The sequence below is a fragment of the Alosa sapidissima genome, chromosome 16, assembly GCF_018492685.1.
Source record: "Alosa sapidissima isolate fAloSap1 chromosome 16, fAloSap1.pri, whole genome shotgun sequence".
Lineage (NCBI taxonomy): Eukaryota > Metazoa > Chordata > Actinopteri > Clupeiformes > Clupeidae > Alosa > Alosa sapidissima.
In genome coordinates, this window is record NC_055972.1 from 32,809,909 (window position 1) to 32,830,944 (window position 21,036).

Sequence of the window (21,036 nt, forward strand, 5' to 3'; positions counted from 1 at the left end):
AATGGTGGAAAGGCTGACTGTTAATTCCTTCAAAATTTACATCATCTTCAATTACTCGTTGTTGTATTTCTCAGAGTCTAATGGTGTTGTTTTGAACGACTACTGTATATCAACTATCATGCCCTCTTGTTGCTGAGTGAACATAGGGGTCCTTCCACCTCCACCTGGTAATCTTGCAATTCAGAAGTGAATATACAGTCACAGAAAAGCAAACAGGACAGTGATAAGCTTTGTCCCAGTGTTCTGAAACATCTGCAGTAACAGTGGACTTTCAGTGATTACTGTACTGTATGATAATGAACATTTACACTATACCTGTTCTGTAGTCTGAATTTTCAGATTATTGAAGCCACAGAGAAACGGCTGATGTTGGGTTGAACACAAAATCCTGCTTCTCTCATTGACATCCCATGAACCAGAACATGGTCAATGTTGATATGAAACTCCAACCAGCCTGTTTCAACTCTGAACTGGCTTATATTGTCACAACATTAAACACAAGTGTTATCAATTTTGAGTCGTAGTGTTCAGTTGGGGACAACTGTGCTTTAATTATGTTCACCTTCCGCCTTGATTGGTTAACAATATAATTAAGAAAAGTGCATCACAACGTACAATGTGTTTAGGGTTTTGCAAAAAGCGTTAATGAGTTTTGTAAAATGCACCTACCAAGGTGAAAGTAGTCTATGGTTTTGCCAAAAAAGAGATTAATTCAACAAAGTGTTCAGGCATTTGAGAATTTGATTCAGAGAATGGGGTTTAGTGTTTTAGCAACTGTGAAAAACTCTAAACGCCAATCCTGATCCAGCCATCAAGCTTTATTGACCATCTTCAATACAGACATTAGAACTAAAACACAATGCAATGACCAGGGAATCCAACAGTTTTAACCATTCACTCATTACACAGGTGGCAGCTGATTCTTTTTCACTGAATAGATAGTGAAATAGTGCAGTGAAGCTATTCACTGTCCTCAATGAGTGATTTTTTTTCAACACTCTGAGATGAGAAGAGTTGAAAGGTATAAGGTAATATTAGCACTATATTGAGTAAACTAGCAGTTAGCAGTCGATGTTACCACATTGTCAATGTTTTTGCAAAATATTGATATTATTGACTCATTACTCTCACATATTTTTAGATAACTAATTAGAGGGGATGCATCCCCTCTATTGAAATCCGGAGACTTCTTATTATTTTTCTTTTTACCTTTTTGTGCACGATATTCAGCCCAAACCGCTTAACGTACAAATTTGGTTCAAACACCGTTCCATAGATCTTCCAAGGCTTTATCGTCCTATCCGTTTTTCATTTTTGAGAAGTTTATACTTTTTGAGATATTTGTAATTAAAAGTGTATTTTTCCCCCATAGACTTGAATGGGGGCTGTGATGTCATAATAGAGCCAGCTGCGCTCGTTAAGTAGTTCTCAGAGCAGTTCCCAGGCTAATCAGAACACTGGCACAGGTGTCACTTGTGAGAAATTCAACTGTCTCAGCCTCTAAGCATACAATCTAGCTCTACCTGAACTACACATCCTGTTAAAGTGTTTCCTGTGTGTCAAAATAAAAGTCCCAGCCATCTCTAATGCATTCAGCATTACAGTATATCTCCAGAACGGCTTGACGTACATGCTTCAAATTTGGTACGAGTGTTTTTATGGACTCAAAGGTGAAGTGAGTTGATGTTGGAGGTTGAAGGTCAAATGTCAAGGTCAAAAACACCTTGAGTGTGATATCTCAAGAATGCCATGTCACACAAGATTCAAATTTGGTTACTCTAAAAGCACCTTTGCAGGTATCACAATTACCCTACCAACCAGCTAGCAGCAAGCTCAACAGCCCCACCAACACCCTAACCAGCAGATTGCATCCCCTCGTGTAATTCCTCGGAATTGCATTTCTGGTTTCTTATATGTTTTCTGAAACTGGTCTCATTTGTTTAAAACTGCACACAAATTACAAATCTACATAGACTGTGCACCCTTTCAGTACTACAACAGACAACTTATATGTAAACGTATAAATTCAAGGCCTTGCAGGGTGCTGAGGGTTGTAAAAGTAACAGTTGACATTTTACAAACATTATGAATATACTATTTCAAAGTGATCCGAACAGATCCCATAATGTACAGGATTTAATATCTGTGTGTATATATGATGAGAGACTGATGTGACTGTATACAGGCTACTATTTGGGTCTGATTACAGCAAGTCATCACACAGCTGTTTAATATCTGAATATTGAGAGTCATCTTACAATATAAAATATGTGCTTGACAGAAAGTGATAAATGACTGAAAGCAATATGAATAGTTTTTCACACTTTTCACATGTGCATACTTTTTTTTATCTTGATGGGTCTTTAAAAGTGTGCCTGATTTCTGATATGTGTGTCCAAGCAACTGAGATTGAAACATATACATGATAACTCATATAAATGGAACAGCAAACACATTTACAACAAAAATATTTAATCAAGAGAGAGTCATCTTGGAGATTCACACAGTGAATTTTCAATAGTTTTCACAAAAAAAAGATACGCCAAGGAGGTTGTTTTCAGTATTTTTGTTGTTTGTCTGTCTGTACACAGGGTTATGGAAAAACTAACATTCCAGGTTTCATGACTTGGTGAAAGGTTGTAGCATGGGCTCATTATATTTTAGAGTGGCTACGAATCACAGGGGTAATCAGCAAATTATTTTACACTTTCATTAATATTGTGAGGTCTTTCTATATCCACGGCAATACACAAATTAATGAAATAAGTCCTTTGTTTGGAATGCCATTCCCTCTAGCATCACTTATGTCTTATCCAATGCCACCTGATTCTGATTCATACTCATTCCAACTGCTCATCCCCAGGTTTTCACAAACAGCTCATTCATTAGGGTGCACAAAGTGTTCTCCTCTGAATAAGCAATGAACTGTGGGGAAGGAATTAGTTCCATTATGCTTCATCTTCTGTTCTTGCTTTTGTTATCGTGGCACCAATGTGGCACCAATGTACATGACTTTGGAGAATAATAAATAAATAGTGGCAAGGCAAAGCCGGTACCATGTACATGCACATCATGGGATAGACATTATAAAAGCAGTATAGGTATATACAGCGGGGAAAATAAATATAAATAAATCATTTTTTTCAGTAAGTATACTTCCAATGAGGCTATTTGCATGATATTTTCACCAGACATTAATAATAACTTAGGTAATCCATACATATAAAACAATCCAAACATTAATGTCCATAAGTCAAGTTATGAGTAAAAAAAGTGGAATGGCACAGGACACGTGTTGTATTGAACACGCTAAGAAAAAGCAGGACACAAGGCAAGGAATGGCAAGGAACGAGCTGGAATTTATAAGTAGTTAGAGAGTAATTACCCCTCCTATCTGTGCAAATCAATATAAGTTGGGTTAATACATATTGATGGGCTATAAAAAGGTTTTTCGTTACCAAGGTGTCACACAAGAAACATTTCAGGATGGATAAAAGCAAAGAGCTCTCCCAAGACCTTTGCAACCTTATTGTTGCAAAAAATCAATGGAACTGGTGACAGATGCATTTCAAAACTTCCAGTCATCCAGTAAGCAGTATTGGAGCCATTATCTGTAAGTGAAAGGAACATCACAGCATCATCAACCGGCCATGCACAGGATCTCCTCGCAAGATTTCTTACCAGGAAGTCAGAAGGACAGTCAGAAGAGTAGCCCAAGAGCCAAGGACCACTCGGAGAAAGCTCCAGAAAGACTTAGAGGCAACAGGTACAATTGTTACAGAGAAAATCATAGGTAATGCACTCCACCTCCATGCCTCTATGCACGCTCATCCTGCATGATTTTATTGCTGACAAAAACCATGTTGAATCTCGTTGAAAGTTTGCTACACAACATTTGGACAAGCCTATGAAATATTGAGAGAATGTCCAGGGCCGTTTCAAGGAATTTGGGGGCCCCAAGCAAAATGGACATGGATTCCCCCCCCCCCCCCCCACCGCACGCAAAGCCTACAGGAACCACCGCATTGAACCAACGCACCGCATAGCCATACAGTTTAAGTTCACCCACAGTTTATATAAATACAACATTTTGACAGTGCAAATACTGCAGTTGCATATATATACTGTACTGTGCATTAGTTTTGAACATTTTGAACATCTGAACATTTGCAAAAACACCACCGTACCATAAAATCCAATATAAATGTAAAAAAGTGCACAATAACTAAATCCAACATACTTGGATACACACACACACACACACTCACATTAACATTTTTCAGTTCTCACAAAGTGAGAAAATAAAACACTGCCATCTTATGCAGAAAAAGGATGCATTGTTCAAACTATAAAGAGTGCAGGTTGTATAGCAATTTAAAAATCCAACATAAATACAAGTACACACACACACACACACACACACACACACACACACACACACACACATAAGATTAACTTTTCAGGCCATCTTCATCAGTGGAGGTATCCTTAGGAATAATCTGAGGGCTGAGAAATTTAAGCAAAGCACCTTGAGGGAGAAAGAAAAGATATGTTAGCATTTCCATATTTTGATATTTAGAAGGGATGCAGTTGCTTTCACAACTACCAATGCTTACTGTAAAAACATTCCAAGCTAATGTTATACATTGACCTAGGCCTACTTGTAGCTTAACATAGCATTTAAGCATTCTGCTGTTTGAGAATTAGACAGACGCACCTGGTGCTTTAAAGACAGTAAACAGCTGGCGTTCATGAATACTATTAGACATGAAAGTTCCAGTCTGCTTTGATGCACGGAATTTATTGTGTGGTTTTCCTAACCCCCATTTGGTAAATAGACTATCACGGTCGAATAGTTAGTATAGCAGAGAAGCTATGCCACTTTCATCAAAACCTATTACAAAGCTATAGCAATGTTATGTCATTAAATACGATAAACAGTGATTCTGGAACAGATCTGCGTCTTCCTTATACCGCTAATAAACATATTACAGTATGTAACCATATTCCGTCCGTTCGGAAAAAAAAAGTTGCGCTAACTGTTCTAGTTTGTTACAAGCAGCATGGGCCGTCAGGCAGGTAGTTAACATAAACATTTTTTGCTAGGCTAGCCTTCCTGCTGCGACATTACACCATTTGTCCAAGACAAGTAGAGCTATTTTATCCAGTGTAATTTATCACTTACCACTATCTTGTTTTTTCTTCTCATCCTCTTCCTTTCTCTTCTGGCTTCCGGACGCATAACTCCGCTTCATTATGACTGCCGAGGTTTTATATTTTCGCGGCAGCAGCAGAGACCACAAACCTGGCTGGCTGGCTGCTGTCAGCGACTACTGAGAGGGGCCCCCTTGAGGGGGATCCCGGTATTGCCGGTAACAGTGTCGTTGCACTTTACTGCATTGACTATCAAAGGGGCGCTCACAGTTTGTCGTTGCATTTTATTCTTAACCAGTCATTGTCTTGGGGGCCCCTGGCCAGCTTGGGGCCCCAAGCAATTGCTTGGTTTGCTTGCCTTCTAGCGACGGGCCTGAGAATGTCTTTTGGTCAGAAGAGAGCAAAACTGAACTTTTTGGATGTCATACTACACCCCTGGAATCTCCTGAATACTGTGACTGATTAGTTTTGTCATACAGGAAATGCCTTGAAGCTGTCTCTACAAATAAAAGCTTTTCCACAAAGTATTTAAGACATTTCAGTAGGTGTGTTCAATACTTCTTTCCTGTGTCATTCCACTTTATTACACATAACTCTACTTATGAACTATAATGTTTGGATTTTTTTATATGGGTGGATTATCTGAGTTACTGTAATACTAATGTCTGATGAAAATTTCATGTGAATAGCCTCATTAGAAGTATACTTACATGTACATGTTCAATACTTATTTTCCCCGCTGTATACAGGTATACTGTATGTTGCACCATCGAGAGCATCCTCACCTCTGACTGGAAGCACTGCAGAGGGTGGTGAAAACTGCCCAACGCATCACCGGTTCCTTACTCCCATCCATCAAGGCCATCCAGGGCAATGCTTAAGGCGCATAGCATCATCAAAGACTGTTCTCACACCAACCCCAGACTGTTCACCCCATTCCCCTCCGAGAGGCGTTACAGGTCTCTTCGCACTAGGATCAGCAGATTCAGAAGAAGCTTCTTCCCTGCGGCTGTCACCCAACTGAACACTAACTCTGCACCTCGGTGACAACCAACCAACTAATTTATGCTCTTATAATGTTATTGTTAACACACTGTACATATCCCTACTGTGAACCATGCCACTTGCTTAACTGTACACTAATGTCCACACTGCACTATATGTCTGTTCACATTGCACTTTTCTACTTTTTTGCACTTCTGGTTAGATGCTAACTACATTCTTTTGTCTCTGTAGTTGTACAATGATAATAAAGTTGAATCTAATCTCATTTAATCTAATCTAATATTTCCTGACGCAGTAAAATGAAAGACTGGTGCCTCCATCCCCGTGAGGTTTGTTTTTTATTGTATATGACAAGCTTCTTGACAGCTGATCAGATAATATTACAGTTTTTTCTGATGGCTTAAGCACATTTTTTGTAACTATTTGTTATTTTTTCTAAACTCAACACACAAATAAGAAAACCTTTCACCAAATCAGCAAATCATTGTAGTTCTCTTGCAAAAGCTAATAAACCTTGCTTAACTCTTCAAACCTTCGTAAAAATGGTATTTTCGTATCAAACAGTAACACAAGCCATCACATTAATAAACACACAATGCGCCAACTACACACTGATGGTATGAATAAAAAACACATCTGGCTTTTGCTTTCTCTGTGCACAAGGTAGGCTATGTCAGTTTGAGGTCATACTTTTGTCATAGTTCTGTAAACATACAGGGATCCAAACTTCAAATATCGGTGTTTATTTACACACATCAAAACAAACACAAGTGTTTTTTCCAAGTCAAAACACAAAATAGTAATTTCACTGAGAAAAAATCAGTCTACATCGTGTCGTCTATCTCGGTCCGGCCACAACATTTTGTCTACATCACATGCAATGTCCTCTAGTCCAAGGCACCGGGGAAAACATCTTCTGGAATGCCGTATCCAGGCTTACATGATGCCTGGTCAATATCCCCACATGCCTCCTCCATTGCCTGTAAAAAGGCTATGCGTTGATGGGGATGACAGTCATAGACCTTCCAGCGCTAGGCAGAGAAGAACTATTCAATTGGATTCAAGAATGAAGAGTATGGGGGAGGAGGTTGAGTACAGTGAAGAGTGGGTGATCTGTAAACCTGTCACGGACCAAAGCAGCCCTATGGAAACTAACATTGTCCCATATGATGACGTATCTGGTCTGCTCTGGTCTCTGAACATTAGTGAGCATGTCATGTAAGGTGTCCAGGAATGTAATAATGTGTGCAGTGTTATATGGGCCTAGGGTTGCATGATGGTGAACAACACCATTTTGACTTATAGCTGCACACATAGTTATGTTACCAAAATGTTGTCCTGGGACATTGATTATGGCACGGTGTCCAATAATGTTCTTGCCACGTCTCCTTGTTTTAGTGGGGTTAAAACCTGCCTCATCCACAAAAAAGCAGCTCATGATCCATGGCATCTGCCTCTAGTTCCTTCACTCTCTGAAAAAGACGAAACAAATGCAGCACAGCACTATAGTGTGCACTTCCAGATTCAGTGCCAATGATACTATAGCTTACCTGCACATAGTCATATCGCAGTTGTTTTACATGTTTCCTGTTTCTTTCAAAAGGCACTCTGTAGATTTGTTTCATTCGGATTCTGATGCGGGCAAGTACACAACATAATACAGAAATGCTCGCATTATTGTGTATGTTTTGGAAGGTGGTGTCATCCTCAATTATGCGCTGTTGTATTTCTCATAGCCTTATGGAATTACTTGCAATCACCATATTGACTATATGGGTCTCCTGTTCTGCACTGAACATTCTTCCTCTGCCCCCAGCATCTGGACGTAAAGTAACAATTTCAGTAATTTGACATGTATGGTGTTGTTGTGTTTCTCATTACTGTAAAGTATGGCAGTGCTACAAAATGTAGTGCAAAGTGACTGTACTAATCAATTCTAATTTCGAAATGTCCTTAAGATGCTTGCTACAGTGTAGCGGCTCAAGTAATAATAATTATAAGCTTTATTTGTATAGCACCTTTCATACACAGAATGCAGCTCAAAGTGCTTTACATTTGGAGCATGTAACACAATAATAGTCAGTCGGTCATTATCAATCACTTTCACTTTTCTTCATTGCTGTGGCCGATGGCCGGTGGCTTATGATCCAATCAGCAACATATCAGAAATATAAAAAATAACATGTAACACAGTTATTAGAGAAGAGTCAGTCATTCCCCTTTGTTGCTGTGGCCGTTTATGATCCAATCAGCAACATATCAGAAATACTATTATACTACTATGGATATATAAAGGCTTTGCTGACAAATGCCTAGGCTAACAAATGCTTAGGTCCCGTTGATGCGGACTCCAAGCAGCCAGCCTTAGCTTGTTCTTAGCATATGTCACAATTTATTTGACTTTATACACAGACATTCAAGACAGGCAGCCTTAACCCTAGAAATCTAGACGCACCCTAGCTACATTTGCTGCCAGGGCTAGTCTAGCAACTCTCCGTTGGCTTGTGAGCTCGAAAAATTAAACTTCTATCAGGCCAATCAAATCGTGTATAGAGTCGTTAGGCGGGCTTAACATAATGATTGATGGCAGAGTTGCAACGGTTTGGCTTGAATTCCCTGCTATTTGAAAACATATAAAATAGATGTTGCTGTTGGCGAACAGTGTGACACGAGTTAAGCTTTTATAAAGTTGGCGAAAGTTTGAATAGCCAACTAGCTCTGCTGGTGGGAAACGCATGGGACTCATAGCGTTGTCCTATTGCGTGCAGAGGGAATTTGAAAGACAACCGATTATCCCGCCCCTTGGACTGAGCACTGAGAACGGTGAGTGCCCAGACCCTACATTTTAATGTGGGTCTGGCTCGTCAGGCTATCTTATATAGATAAATAGTTCTATGGGACTTAACATTAAAGCTGCTCTTCAATAGGAATGAAACCACTGGGGGCACTGGTTTTCACTTTCCCTCCCTATGGATCATAGCACAACTTTGTGGAAAGGTTATTCACGGTACCAGCTGGCTACGTTATAGGCGACCAGGTCGCAATGTTGTGGCAATTTTAATCACCAATTTTAAACCAATTTTTGGCACCAAATGAAAACTTTTGCGAATACCATGGAAAGACGTCACGTAAACATTATTCTCGGTACCACTTGGGCAGCCGTGGCCTACTGGTTAGCACTTCGGAACTGTAACCGGAGGGTTGCCGGTTCGAACCCCGACCAGTAGGCACGGCTGAAGTGCCCTTGAGCAAGGCACCTAACCCCTCACTGCTCCCCGAGCGCCGCTGTTGATGCAGGCAGCTCACTGCGCCGGGATTAGTGTGTGCTTCACCTCACTGTGTGTACACTGTGTGCTGTTTGTGTTTCACTTATTCACGGATTGGGATAAATGCAGAGGCCAAATTTCCCTCACGGGATCAAAAGAGTATATATACTTATACTTATATACACTGGCAACGTCATCATTGACCAGGCTAGCATGTCACTGTCACGCAGTACCAAATGACAACAACTCTGTAAACGTTGCTGCGATGCTGCAAAGACGTGACCAGAAGGTAATGTCACGGTGACCAAATGACCTTTCTGACAACGTCGCTGCGATGCTGCAAAGACGTGACCAGAAGGTAATGTTACGGTGACTTTCTGACAATGTCGCTGCAACGTCATGTGTTTGGTGGGTACAACATAATTGATTGAGCATCGATAAATAGTTCACTGTTCACTGGATGATAAGCTACTGAAGTCATGCATTTATGGGTGTTTTTCTGTTACAAACTCTGCAACTTAGGATGAGAGCACAAGGGATCACCCCAACAAACATTTTTTGATTGGGAGAATAGTTGCACAAAACTATACTGTGGTATGCTGGGGAGGAAGCACAAAGAAGAAGGATGCTGGGCAACTAGACAGGCTGGTAAGGAAGGCTGGCTCTGTAGTGGGAGCTGAACTGGAGTGCATCACTTCAATATCAGACTAAAGGACCCTGAACAAACTGATCAACATCTTGGACAATGAATGTCATCCACTCCACAGCACTATTACAAAGCAGAAGAGTTTGATCAGCTGGAGACTTCGCTCACTGTCATGCACAACTGACAGACTGAGGAGGCCAGGGCCATTGAACTGTTCAATGCTTCACTTAAGGAGAGATAGACTTCTCTGCATAGTCTGTCTGCCTCTCCACCTTCTCCATGTTTGTGTATGTACTGTCCACTAGCCTACTGTTTTACTGCTACACTGTTTATATTAGCACACAATGCATATCCCCTCCCTCCCTCCCAAAGCCTGGATTGTGGCAGTACTTAATACTTAATACTTTTTACTTAATACTTGCTGTAACCCTATTACTTCAACCTATTCTTGCACTGATATAGTTTTAATATTACTTGTCTACATTATTCTCTTATATATTTATTTTATGCTGGTCTCTAGACTTTATTCTTGCATTATTGCAATGTTGGACTTACTTATTTGCACCATCACCATGACGGTGTGGTGAACACCGAAATTTTGACGATTGGTCCTGTCTCGACTTTTCTGACTCGTTTTGAATCGCCTTTACTGCTTCAGAGTGGATGCCTATGGGCATGCACAAACATGTCCTTAAAACAACCCTTAATGTTCGTTTTCAAAACTGTGCAACTCACCGAGTGGTTTTCTTAATATTCATGACAAGTTCAATTTAAAGAGATGGTGGTCCAATGACCTATGTGGGTAGACCCTTTTTACTCGGGCCCGTGCCCCAGTATTGAACTACAGTATTTAGCATGTAGGCTATAAATGGCCATTACATTACAAGTTAACAAGCTGAACAATACAGGTGACCATTTCTGCATCATTTCATTTTTAGACTATTTCTGAACTGTGAAACTCAGCAAACATGCTTTATGGTTGTGAATGTGTTGCAGTAGCCTATCATCATCACTATTCCACCTGTGTGGAAGAATGGTTGTCTGCACACTGCAATTGCTCCAAAAATATAAACTTTATTACTTTAAAAACATAGCAACGTTTCGATCACCCTGGATCTTCGTCAGGCATGTGGATAACAGGAAGAGTGTGGCCTATATCACATGACCATACATTCTGCACCCACCTGGGCAACCAAGGGTGCCAATCATCATGACTGACAGGCAGCTCGGCCTATGTGTCAATGGTATACAGAATTTCTTTTCAAAGTGCACCAGATTGATACATTTAAACGTTCAGGCTGAGGACCGCCACCCCCCCGCCCACACCCACCCACCCACACACCACACACACAAACACACACACACACACCACCACCACCACCACCAATTTGAACACTTTTGTTCTCAGACAAATACCAATACCCCCCCCCCCCCCCCCCCACACACACACACACACACATATGTTAACAATACAGGTTCTAATTTACAAGATTATACAAATAGGCTACAATATATTGATTATACAGGCATAGATATTTAGTGTCTGACACGGAATTAGGCTCCATCAGCAATAAGAGGTGAGGGACAGGCAGTGGCCACGCCCTCCGGAGCCTATTGGGCACTATTCCGCAGAACGTCACATGGAGAAGACCCACACGATAACGCTAAATTATAGATGAAAGAGCAGCTGAAAATGCAGATTTGGTCTACAGTAGAAGCCTTCAACTCACACCGCTCACTGCGCTTATCCGACTCGCAGACTAAACTTGCGTTAGCTTTGTCCCCCACTCAGGAGATGCATTCCAAAAAACCTTGATAGAAGCCATCTCTCATTCGGAGCATCCCGTTCGCAGATTTCTCCTCCAAGATTAGACTGACCGTGTCGACAATGTTTGGATTCTTAAGACATGGACCAATGGTTGTCTTACTACTGGTCAACGCACTGCTTTTTGCGATAGGGGACACCGAGGATGGAATTTTAACAAATCATCTTTTGGTTCAGTTGCATGAAGGTTCATATGATGAAGCCCCTCAAGTTGCGATGGAGCACGGGTTTGAGAGTGTCCGAAAGGTAAGATGTGAAGTATCCAAAATAAAACACAGAATATTGTCTATCCCTATCCTTTAGGCTTCTGTTCTGGGCAGATGCGGCTGCATTAGCTTAATTAACGTTTATAAGGTATTACATATGGCAATCAATGGTGACATGATAGTTAGGGTAGGCTACCATTTAAAATGTGCTTTTAAGAATTTTAAACGTTTTAGTTCAAATGTAAGGTGTAGAACAATATCACATAATTTAGGACAATATTTGTTTATCATTGCTGTTCTTTGAAAACAATAGGCTATTAGGTATCTGAATTTAATCGTTTACATAGCCTAGGCTACCTTTACAAGTGTTTACGTCATCAGAACGCATGTTTTGGGCAAGGCCTTGATACTGTGAAATAATTACATAACCCAGCACTATCTACTTATTTCAGAATTAGTGGTGCTGCTGGTTTCACACCTATGCATTGCATTCATATAAATATCTATGGCAAAACAGTTTAATATGCACTGTGTTCTGTATGATAACCTTGCATCCTCAAGTATTACAACCCTCAAGCTTGCCTAATTAGACAGGAGACATAAAACATTGATATACTGTATGTATATGGTAGACTCACAGTAGTCTCGCAGCCTAAAAGCCTTATTATTAACATTCATGATTCACGTTTGTCATGAGACAGGTAATTTTGATTTCCTTCCAGGTGGTAAATGTTTTCAGTTTTAGGAGCATTCAAATTATTGTTGACTATGTTGGTATACTGTTAAAAGAACCTTAAATAATTGAACACTTGTTCGTCAGTGGTGTAAATAACTTTGAGGAAGAGTGCTTAAAAATGCACCATCAACAGAATAAGTATTCTGAAATACTGTCATTATTGTCACACCACGAGTGAAGTGGATGACAGCTTACTAAATTCCTCCCGCTCAAAAAAGTTATTCCTTTGTCAAATGGATAAAATGAGGCCTAGATCAAATTATGCAACAGAGCAACTGCCCACTAGTGTGTGGAATATGGGTCATTTGATGCTTTTGACGAACAAGGGCACATCATTTTGTTTCTTGAACTGTAAATCACTGATCTCAGTTTGTGGTCTCTATTTCTGAAGAAAAACTCACACTTCTTTGCTTGGTTATAGTCCACATCTCATTTAATAATATAGGAGAATTCTGCTCCTTTGTCCCGGGCTCATACAAATATTGAAAGTATAAACACTCTCTTGAATGGTTTGGCCAGAATTATACTTAATTTGTCTTTCTACATCAGCGAATCTCACAAATGAAGTATGAGTTGTATTCTATGCTGATGATTGTGATGGCCATTTTTTTCCCTGACTTGTTCCATTTGAATTTGAAAATAAAGCATATTACTTATAGCCAATTGCCTTTTTTCTTCAGAATGTAGAAATGTAGTATGATGTGTGTATATATAGACGTAAAAAGTGCATCTCAAAAGTGATTTGCATAAATGAGAGAGATTAGATATCATTAAGTGCAGTGACCCAACAATACCATAAACTACCAGTATTGTAACCAGAGGCAAAGAGTTAAATGATTTCCCCCTAAAGCGTAATATTTTTGAATATATGATCCATGTTATTGTGCATTATATTATTTCCATCCTGTGGTCATTGTAGTGACTGAATTTGATGGTCTGTACAATAAAACGTGGTTTTAACTTTCAGTCCCATTTTCTTCATCTGGCTTTCCCTTTATCTCTTTCTATCCATTTATCTATCCATCTTTCACATTAGCTTCCTTTTGGAGAGGGGCTTTTTCATTTTTATCCCCAGAATATCCCTATGACGAGGAAGAAACGCAATGCTTGGCATGGTCAGAGTCTCCAGAAGGATCACAGGGTAAGACTACAAATTCATATTGTGTGGTTCCCATAGAAACCAGCCTGATTCCAGTTCCTGGAAAACAATGATTAATTTAAAGCATGGACATTGTGAGAAATCATGTATCCCTATGTCCAGTAGGCTACTATAAATGGTAGTAGCCTACTGGTAACTATGGTAGGCCACCATACAGCATTCTGACTAATAATTAAGGACTTTTATGCACAACAAAACTCATTGGTTTAAATCATGAAGCAAATGAAAAGGAGGATTTATTCCTTTAAATTTGTCACATTTCCTGAATGATATCGGAAATGTTGAGTTAAAGACACCTCTTTGGCTGCAACAATCAATTTTAAAAGACACAGGTAGCCAGGTTAACCTTGGCAACCTCTGAATCAACATTTGAGGGCTGCTGTAATTCTTTATTGATTAGACTCCTGTTTTCCTTCTTCATGCTGAAACTGTCAGCTTGCTTAATGTAGAAAGCGGTAAATGTTTCCTCTCATCTCCAGCTTGATACTGCTCCCCTCCTTAAGTCGCGCAAGGCAGACATCATTCACAGTGGTTAAGCACGGTTTCGATTCTAAAAGCATTTGATGACAGCCGAAGCTTGGTTCCACCAGTGGAGACAACATTATCAGCCCCCCAAGCTTTTAAATGTAACATGATTCGTGATAGCCTAGCATCTTTGTATTTGTTCATTATGTTTATTTGTTCTATTTCTACTAACCTTGGATAATATTATTTAAAGCAACTGAGTCATGAGTATCTCTTAGTGTTGGCTTTTAGTCCCTCGAGGCAACCCGTGTAAAGACAGATGATTAGAGATAGCAAGTGCACTGTGGAAAGCAGGGCCTATTTAAAGAGTTTCACCTATCCCCATGTAATGTGGCCGTAAATGTTCCTTGGATAAAAATCCAACTAGCATTGAAATTATTTTCTCATTTTCGCCGTGTCCACCAAATTATTAAGTGCATGGTCACAGAGATTGCATTTCGGGGGTGGAAATTGGACCATGTTAGTTCTGTAACAAAATTTCACCAGCAACTGTTGAACTCAAAGCTTTTGCCATTTACCCTGTATCAGTGTGAATAAGTATCTACTTTGTTACTGTTTATCAAGCATAACACAAAACGACAATTAAAAAACATGAATTGTAGCATTTATTCAAGTAAAAGAATGATAAGGAGTATTCTACTTTTTACTCTTTTGCTGTATCCTGGTGAAAATGATGCTGCTTAACGCAGCATGATGTAGTTCTTTTACCTTGAAATAACATCTTGAAGGCCATTTTGCTGCCATACTGTTTTACAATGAGGAGAATGGAGTCTCTGCACGATGCACACTCAGAACTCCTGGTATTGCACTGTAACATTGTTACATAGTAGCCTGGGTTTTCCCATGCTGCCTTACGCGCGCAATTTTATTCACGCTGCTAGGCAGCCTGGATTCTATGGACTTCGTTTTCACCTCAACGAAGGAACCAATCACAGAACGGAAGGAGGGCAGCAAGACGATGACGACACACCAAAGCCGTTATGAGCTACGTACATACACATTTGATAGACATTCGTAGCGCCCAATTAACGGCTCTGGGAATTCGTAAACCACGTTTCAAATACGAGAAAATGAATGTCTAGTTCCCCAGGACGTTAGCCAGGCTAGTTACATAGTGCAAAATAATAAATAGCATATTTTTTATTTGAGCAAATATTGAAAATGGGTCCCACATACTTGAACACCTTACAAGAGTTAAGATGCCATTTTGTTTGTATAGACTCAAATACACATTTTTAATTTAATGCCAGCAACATGTATTAAAAAAGTTGAGATGGGGACAACAAAAGGTTAGAAAAGTTGTATAATGATAAAGACAACAAAAGGAGGATCATTTCACAACAAATTAGTCTGGCAGCCATGGGGTCAGACCTGGTTTTGTCGGCTAAAGATTTTTTTTGCTGAATTATGTATACTAGGGATAGGTATCTTAAGATTACTGATTACTGATTACTCCTTAGTTACTTTACTGATTACTTGATTTTAAAAGTAACTAAGTTAGATTACAAGTTACTTTATTAGTTACAGTCAGCAGCTGCCGACAACACCTACGGAGCCCGGGAGGTGACATGAAAAAAACAAAAACAAATGTAAAAAAAAAAAAGGTTGCTCCCGTTGCGCGTTGCGATTTTCAGTCTTTTCAGCTTTCAGTGATTTCGCTGACAATGACATAGCCAATGTCATTGATGACCAAACCAATGACCATTTGTTTTTTCTTGTTGTTTCTGGTAGTTTACCTATTGGCTGATAACGATTTATTTTTAATGTATCAAAAGTTACCCCTCCCCCGTGGGGAGTAGTAGGCTACGTTAGCCCATCTGACTGCAAGTGTCAAGACGTGAGATTAAGAAGAGATTCTGTTCTCGGTAGAGTAGCCAGAAATGTTCAAATGGGTGGCCATACAAACATTAATCATAGGCATGTTATATTTATGACATAAAAGTGGAATTTATTGAAGGCATTTGATCACAGCTGACAAATTACACAGAAACATTTTGAACTGGAGCAAAACAATGCATGAATGTAGCTTCGGTGCGTCACATGAAACACAATTGAGACTAGATTGACCATATTGGACAACTGTAAAGCCTTATCATAGACATGTTACATTTATGACATGAAAAGTGGAACATGACACATTATGCAGTCGGCTAAACATTTTAAACTTGCGCAAAACTGCATGAACCCAGCATCGGTGCGTCGCCTAAATTAAAACACAAAATGAAGCGACAGCTTGACCATCGGACAATCCTACTGCAAAGCCTTTTCATAGGCATGCAACGTTTATGACATAAAAAGTGGAATATGAACGCATTTCATCCAGAGGCGGACAGAGTACACAGCTTCATTACTTGAGTAAAAGTACAGATACCCCTTGCTAAATTTTACTCAAGTACAACTAAAAGTACAACAGTCAGATGTCTACTTAAGTAAAAGTACTGAAGTACTTGTTTTTAAAAGTACTTGAGTATCAACTGTACAAGAGTACATTTTCTAAATATTGCATTACTACTGCCACAGTGCTTACATTTATGTACAGAAACGTCCTACATGGAGTTATGAAAAATGTTAATGTGGAGAATGTAAAAGGAATTGAACGTAAAATCTGGTCATTTTCATCTTTTTACCATGTTGCCAGGGATGGGCAAAAAACATGTAAATACATGTATTTAAAATACATATTTCATATACAAAATACTATTTTGTAATTGAAACACTTGAAGCGAAAACTATCATTAACTTGTTCAGCAAACTGAAATAGTCTGGCGAGGTGGGGCCACAGGTTAGCACATTCCCGGCATCCAGTAACCTGCTGCGTCTTCATCCATTGTTTCGTCCATGGTTTCGTCTCTTATCTAAATCTGACCATGGAGTTGACTTTGGCGGAAAGCTGAAGGTGATTGCTGATAGGCTGTCCCAATCAGTGGTGGCTGCACAATCCAATCACGTTTGAGAGGGAAACAACAAATTGAGGGTTTCCGAGATTTTAGAAGAAGTAATGGGTACTCACGGTTATGGATAGAAATGTAGTGGAGTAAAGAGTACAATATTTGCCTCTCAAATGTACTTGAGTAAAGTCATGAGTACTCCCCAAAAATGAGTACAGATCCCTCAAAATTTTACTCAAGTACCGTACTCAAGTAAATGTACTCCGTTACTGTCCGGCTCTGATTTCATCACACCTGACAACGGGCGGACTGGGACCAAAAATCGGCCCTGGCATATTTGGCCCAAGCGGCCCTCAAATCGGTCGGGCACACCTAATTAAATACAAAATCTTTGCATTACCCTTAAATATGCATATATTTTCAACTGTCATGGAGCACTGAAAGTGATGTAGGCCTCACTGGCCATCACTCTCAGAGGTAGCCATGGAGCACATACTCTCCATATTCAAGTAGGCTATACAAGCAATTATTAAAGAAGAGTTTCTGCTTGAATTCAAAGTATCATTTCAAATTATTCAATAGGCTACATTTAAACTATAAAATGCTCAACTGACTAAATTACCTAGATGGTCGTAGACATTAATCACTGTAGGACAACTGAAACAACACAAAATAAACAGGGCTGATGCTGGAAATATTTTATTCCTGTAGGCTATACTGTACCTTGACTCTCGCCAGATAAATTTCGTGTCAGGTGACACGATACTACCTACCTACATTGCTGGTAGGATACTACCTACGATACTACCTACCTACATTGCTGGTAGCCTACATTTTGGAACAGTAGGCCTATAGCTACATTAACTAATTATCTTTAATGTCTTCCAGTAGCCTATCGTATAGCTTGTATATAGCTTAGTTGGCTTGTGCATGATGAATATGACTTATGATGTTTTGTAGCCTACATTTCCGTCAGTCTACAGTCTTTTAGCCCATCTTTACCATGATAACCCTTCCAAGATAGAACCTTTTCGATGCTCTATTTTGAGAGACCAACCACCACTCATGCCATTGATGTTGAATTTTGGGCGTCTGACGGAAACTAAGCAATATCTGACCAACAATTAACATCGATTTGACACTCTTTTGCTGTCCGGGTTTGCAAATCATTCATTTAGAACATAGAAGTTGCGCTATGTGTTATTATAATCACAGCACGGCCTTCTTATGTTATCATTACCATATCATTACAATATCGCAATTAATTAGTCATCATACTCATCATCGTCAGCATGGCATGTCACACATAGCCTACCTGCTCCACCACTGAGTTCTTATCACGTAGCCTCAACTACTCCACCACCTGCTCACTGTCCTGCTCTGTATGCTTGCTTACATCCTCGTTCAAACTCAACGAACTTCAACATGTTGCTGACATATGCTAGCCTACTTGCAATATTGTATTTTTGAAGCTTCTACATTGGTGTTACTTTTGCACTATTGTCACTACCGGCTGTAGCCTACGCGATTATTGACTGATTCTTGAACTCTCAGCGCAGTGTTGACTTGCGCGTCCTTTTTATATGGTGAACGTAAACGAAGGAAAACCCTCTAATTGGACGGGCAAGACTGACAAGTAGACAGGCTCGGCCGTGGCTACACGTATGCTAGGTAGGCAAAACTAGTGGGAAAATGTCTGTAAACAAATTTGGTAGCCAGAAAAAAGAACATAAACAGAGGATAGAAAATACAAAAAAGGAGGGAGAGAACGCAAAGAAGGTAGGCCTATGGTTCTTGGCTTCACGTTCGAGCAACAGACGAGTTCGAGGATACGGTAGGACAATGATGACATTAATACAGTAGCCCGCTGTGGCATGGTCGCTTGCAATTGTATGGTTGATCTATATTATTTTAACTAATTGATCTGAATTGGTTGATGTTTCTCCTGGTAACCTGTGCTCGCCTGTGCTGCTGTGCTGCATGCGTTGGGGCAGCCGTGGCCTACTGGTTAGTGCTTCGGGCTTGTAACCGGAGGGTTGCCGGTTCGAACCCCAACCAGTAGGCACGGCTGAAGTGCCCTTGAGCAAGGCACCTAACCCCTCACTGCTCCCCGAGCGCCGCTGTTGTTGCAGGCAGCTCACTGCGCCGGGATTAGTGTGTGCTTCACCTAACTGTGTGTTCACTGTGTGCTGAGTGTGTTTCACTAATTCACGGATTGGGTTAAATGCAGAGACCAAATTTCCCTCACGGGATCAAAAGAGTATATATACGTATACTGTATACCTAGGCCATAATGGCTGTTGTGGTCGTGGGCATGATGCCCAGAATAACGTAGGACCAGCCCTGTCTAAAATCAAAAGACTATCACTGTGCGCATGTGTGGTAACGTTAACTTCTGGTCTTGACTCACTGCAGAATGCAGCGGCTTGTTCACTGCACTGGAGAATACAGCTAAACAAGTTAAAGAAAGGGAAATATCATATTTTTAAAGCCTCTAAAATCAAATTGACTATTGAAATCGAGGTTTAGGATGGAGTGATGTGTAGGAGCGATGACGCATCCCCCCCTCAGTTTTTTTCACAAATCGCACATTGACTAGGTTGGCTTGTCAGTCAGTGTGGAACGCAACCTCAGACCAACGCAGATGCCATAATAAGCAATTGCAACCTAATTCCAGTGGCTAAAGCTCTCCGGAACATTTCTAGTGATTCTCGTATGCATTGATGGATTTGCGAGACTCGCAAAAGAAAGTCAAGATCTCGCAAAAGAAACTCGAGATCTCGCAAAAGAAAGTCAATATCTCGCAAAAGAAAGTCAATATCCCGCAAAAGAAACTCGAGATCTCGCAAAAGAAAGTCAAGATCTCGCAAAAGAAACTCGAGACCTCGCAAAAGAAAGTCAATATCTCGCAAAAGAAAGTCAATATCTCGCAAAAGAAACTCGAGATCTCGCAAAAGAAAGTCAAGATCTCGCAAAAGAAACTCGAGATCTCGCAAAACAAACTCAATATCTCGCAAAAGAAAGTCAAGATCTCACAAAAGAAACTCGAGATCTCGCAAAACAAACCCAAGATCTCGCAAACCTAGTCAGTCTTTGTCCCAAGTACATAATTACCTTTTCTCAGTTTTTTTTTTTACCTTGTTTTTTTTTTTCCATGTCACCTCCCGGGCTTCGTAAACACCCCCGCTGCCTCAACATAAAAATGACAACCGGTTTTGCCAAATAGGCTACTCACTTTATTGGAAGTGTATTTTAATAGTAATGTCAACAATGTATAGCAGACATCCCAATCTGAAAAAAGTAATTTCATGGAGGTATCCCTTAAGCCTACTTAGAAACACAGATGAATATGTTCAATAGTAGTCAGCACACCAAATAAGGAAGGCTTTAGATAGAAATTGTGATAATAAAATATATAGATTTAGGTAGTTTGGGCTTTTCATGTAGCCTTGGCAACTAGCCATCTAGTATAGGCCTGAATAATATGCAAATGAAATGACACTTGTTAAACTCACCTCAACAAGTGAGTTGATTTTGCAATCATTTAACCCGCCATGGTCAATACTAAAGTCACTGTTACAAACGTTGCAGTGTGCAAGTCATAATTTTTCACTCTTATGAGACAA

General features: G+C 39.9%; 1 protein-coding gene across 1 annotated transcript in view; it reads left to right on the plus strand.

The window, feature by feature from the left end:
* Positions 1–11,714: 11,714 nt before the first annotated feature.
* pcsk2 (proprotein convertase subtilisin/kexin type 2) overlaps positions 11,715–21,036 on the plus strand; it is a 34,419-nt gene continuing 25,097 nt past the window's right edge. The window contains exons 1-2 of the mRNA XM_042066038.1: positions 11,715–12,142; positions 13,875–13,979. Of these exons, the coding sequence (XP_041921972.1) occupies positions 11,960–12,142; positions 13,875–13,979 (288 nt within the window). The 5' untranslated portion in view covers positions 11,715–11,959. The remainder of the gene's footprint in view (positions 12,143–13,874; positions 13,980–21,036) is intronic.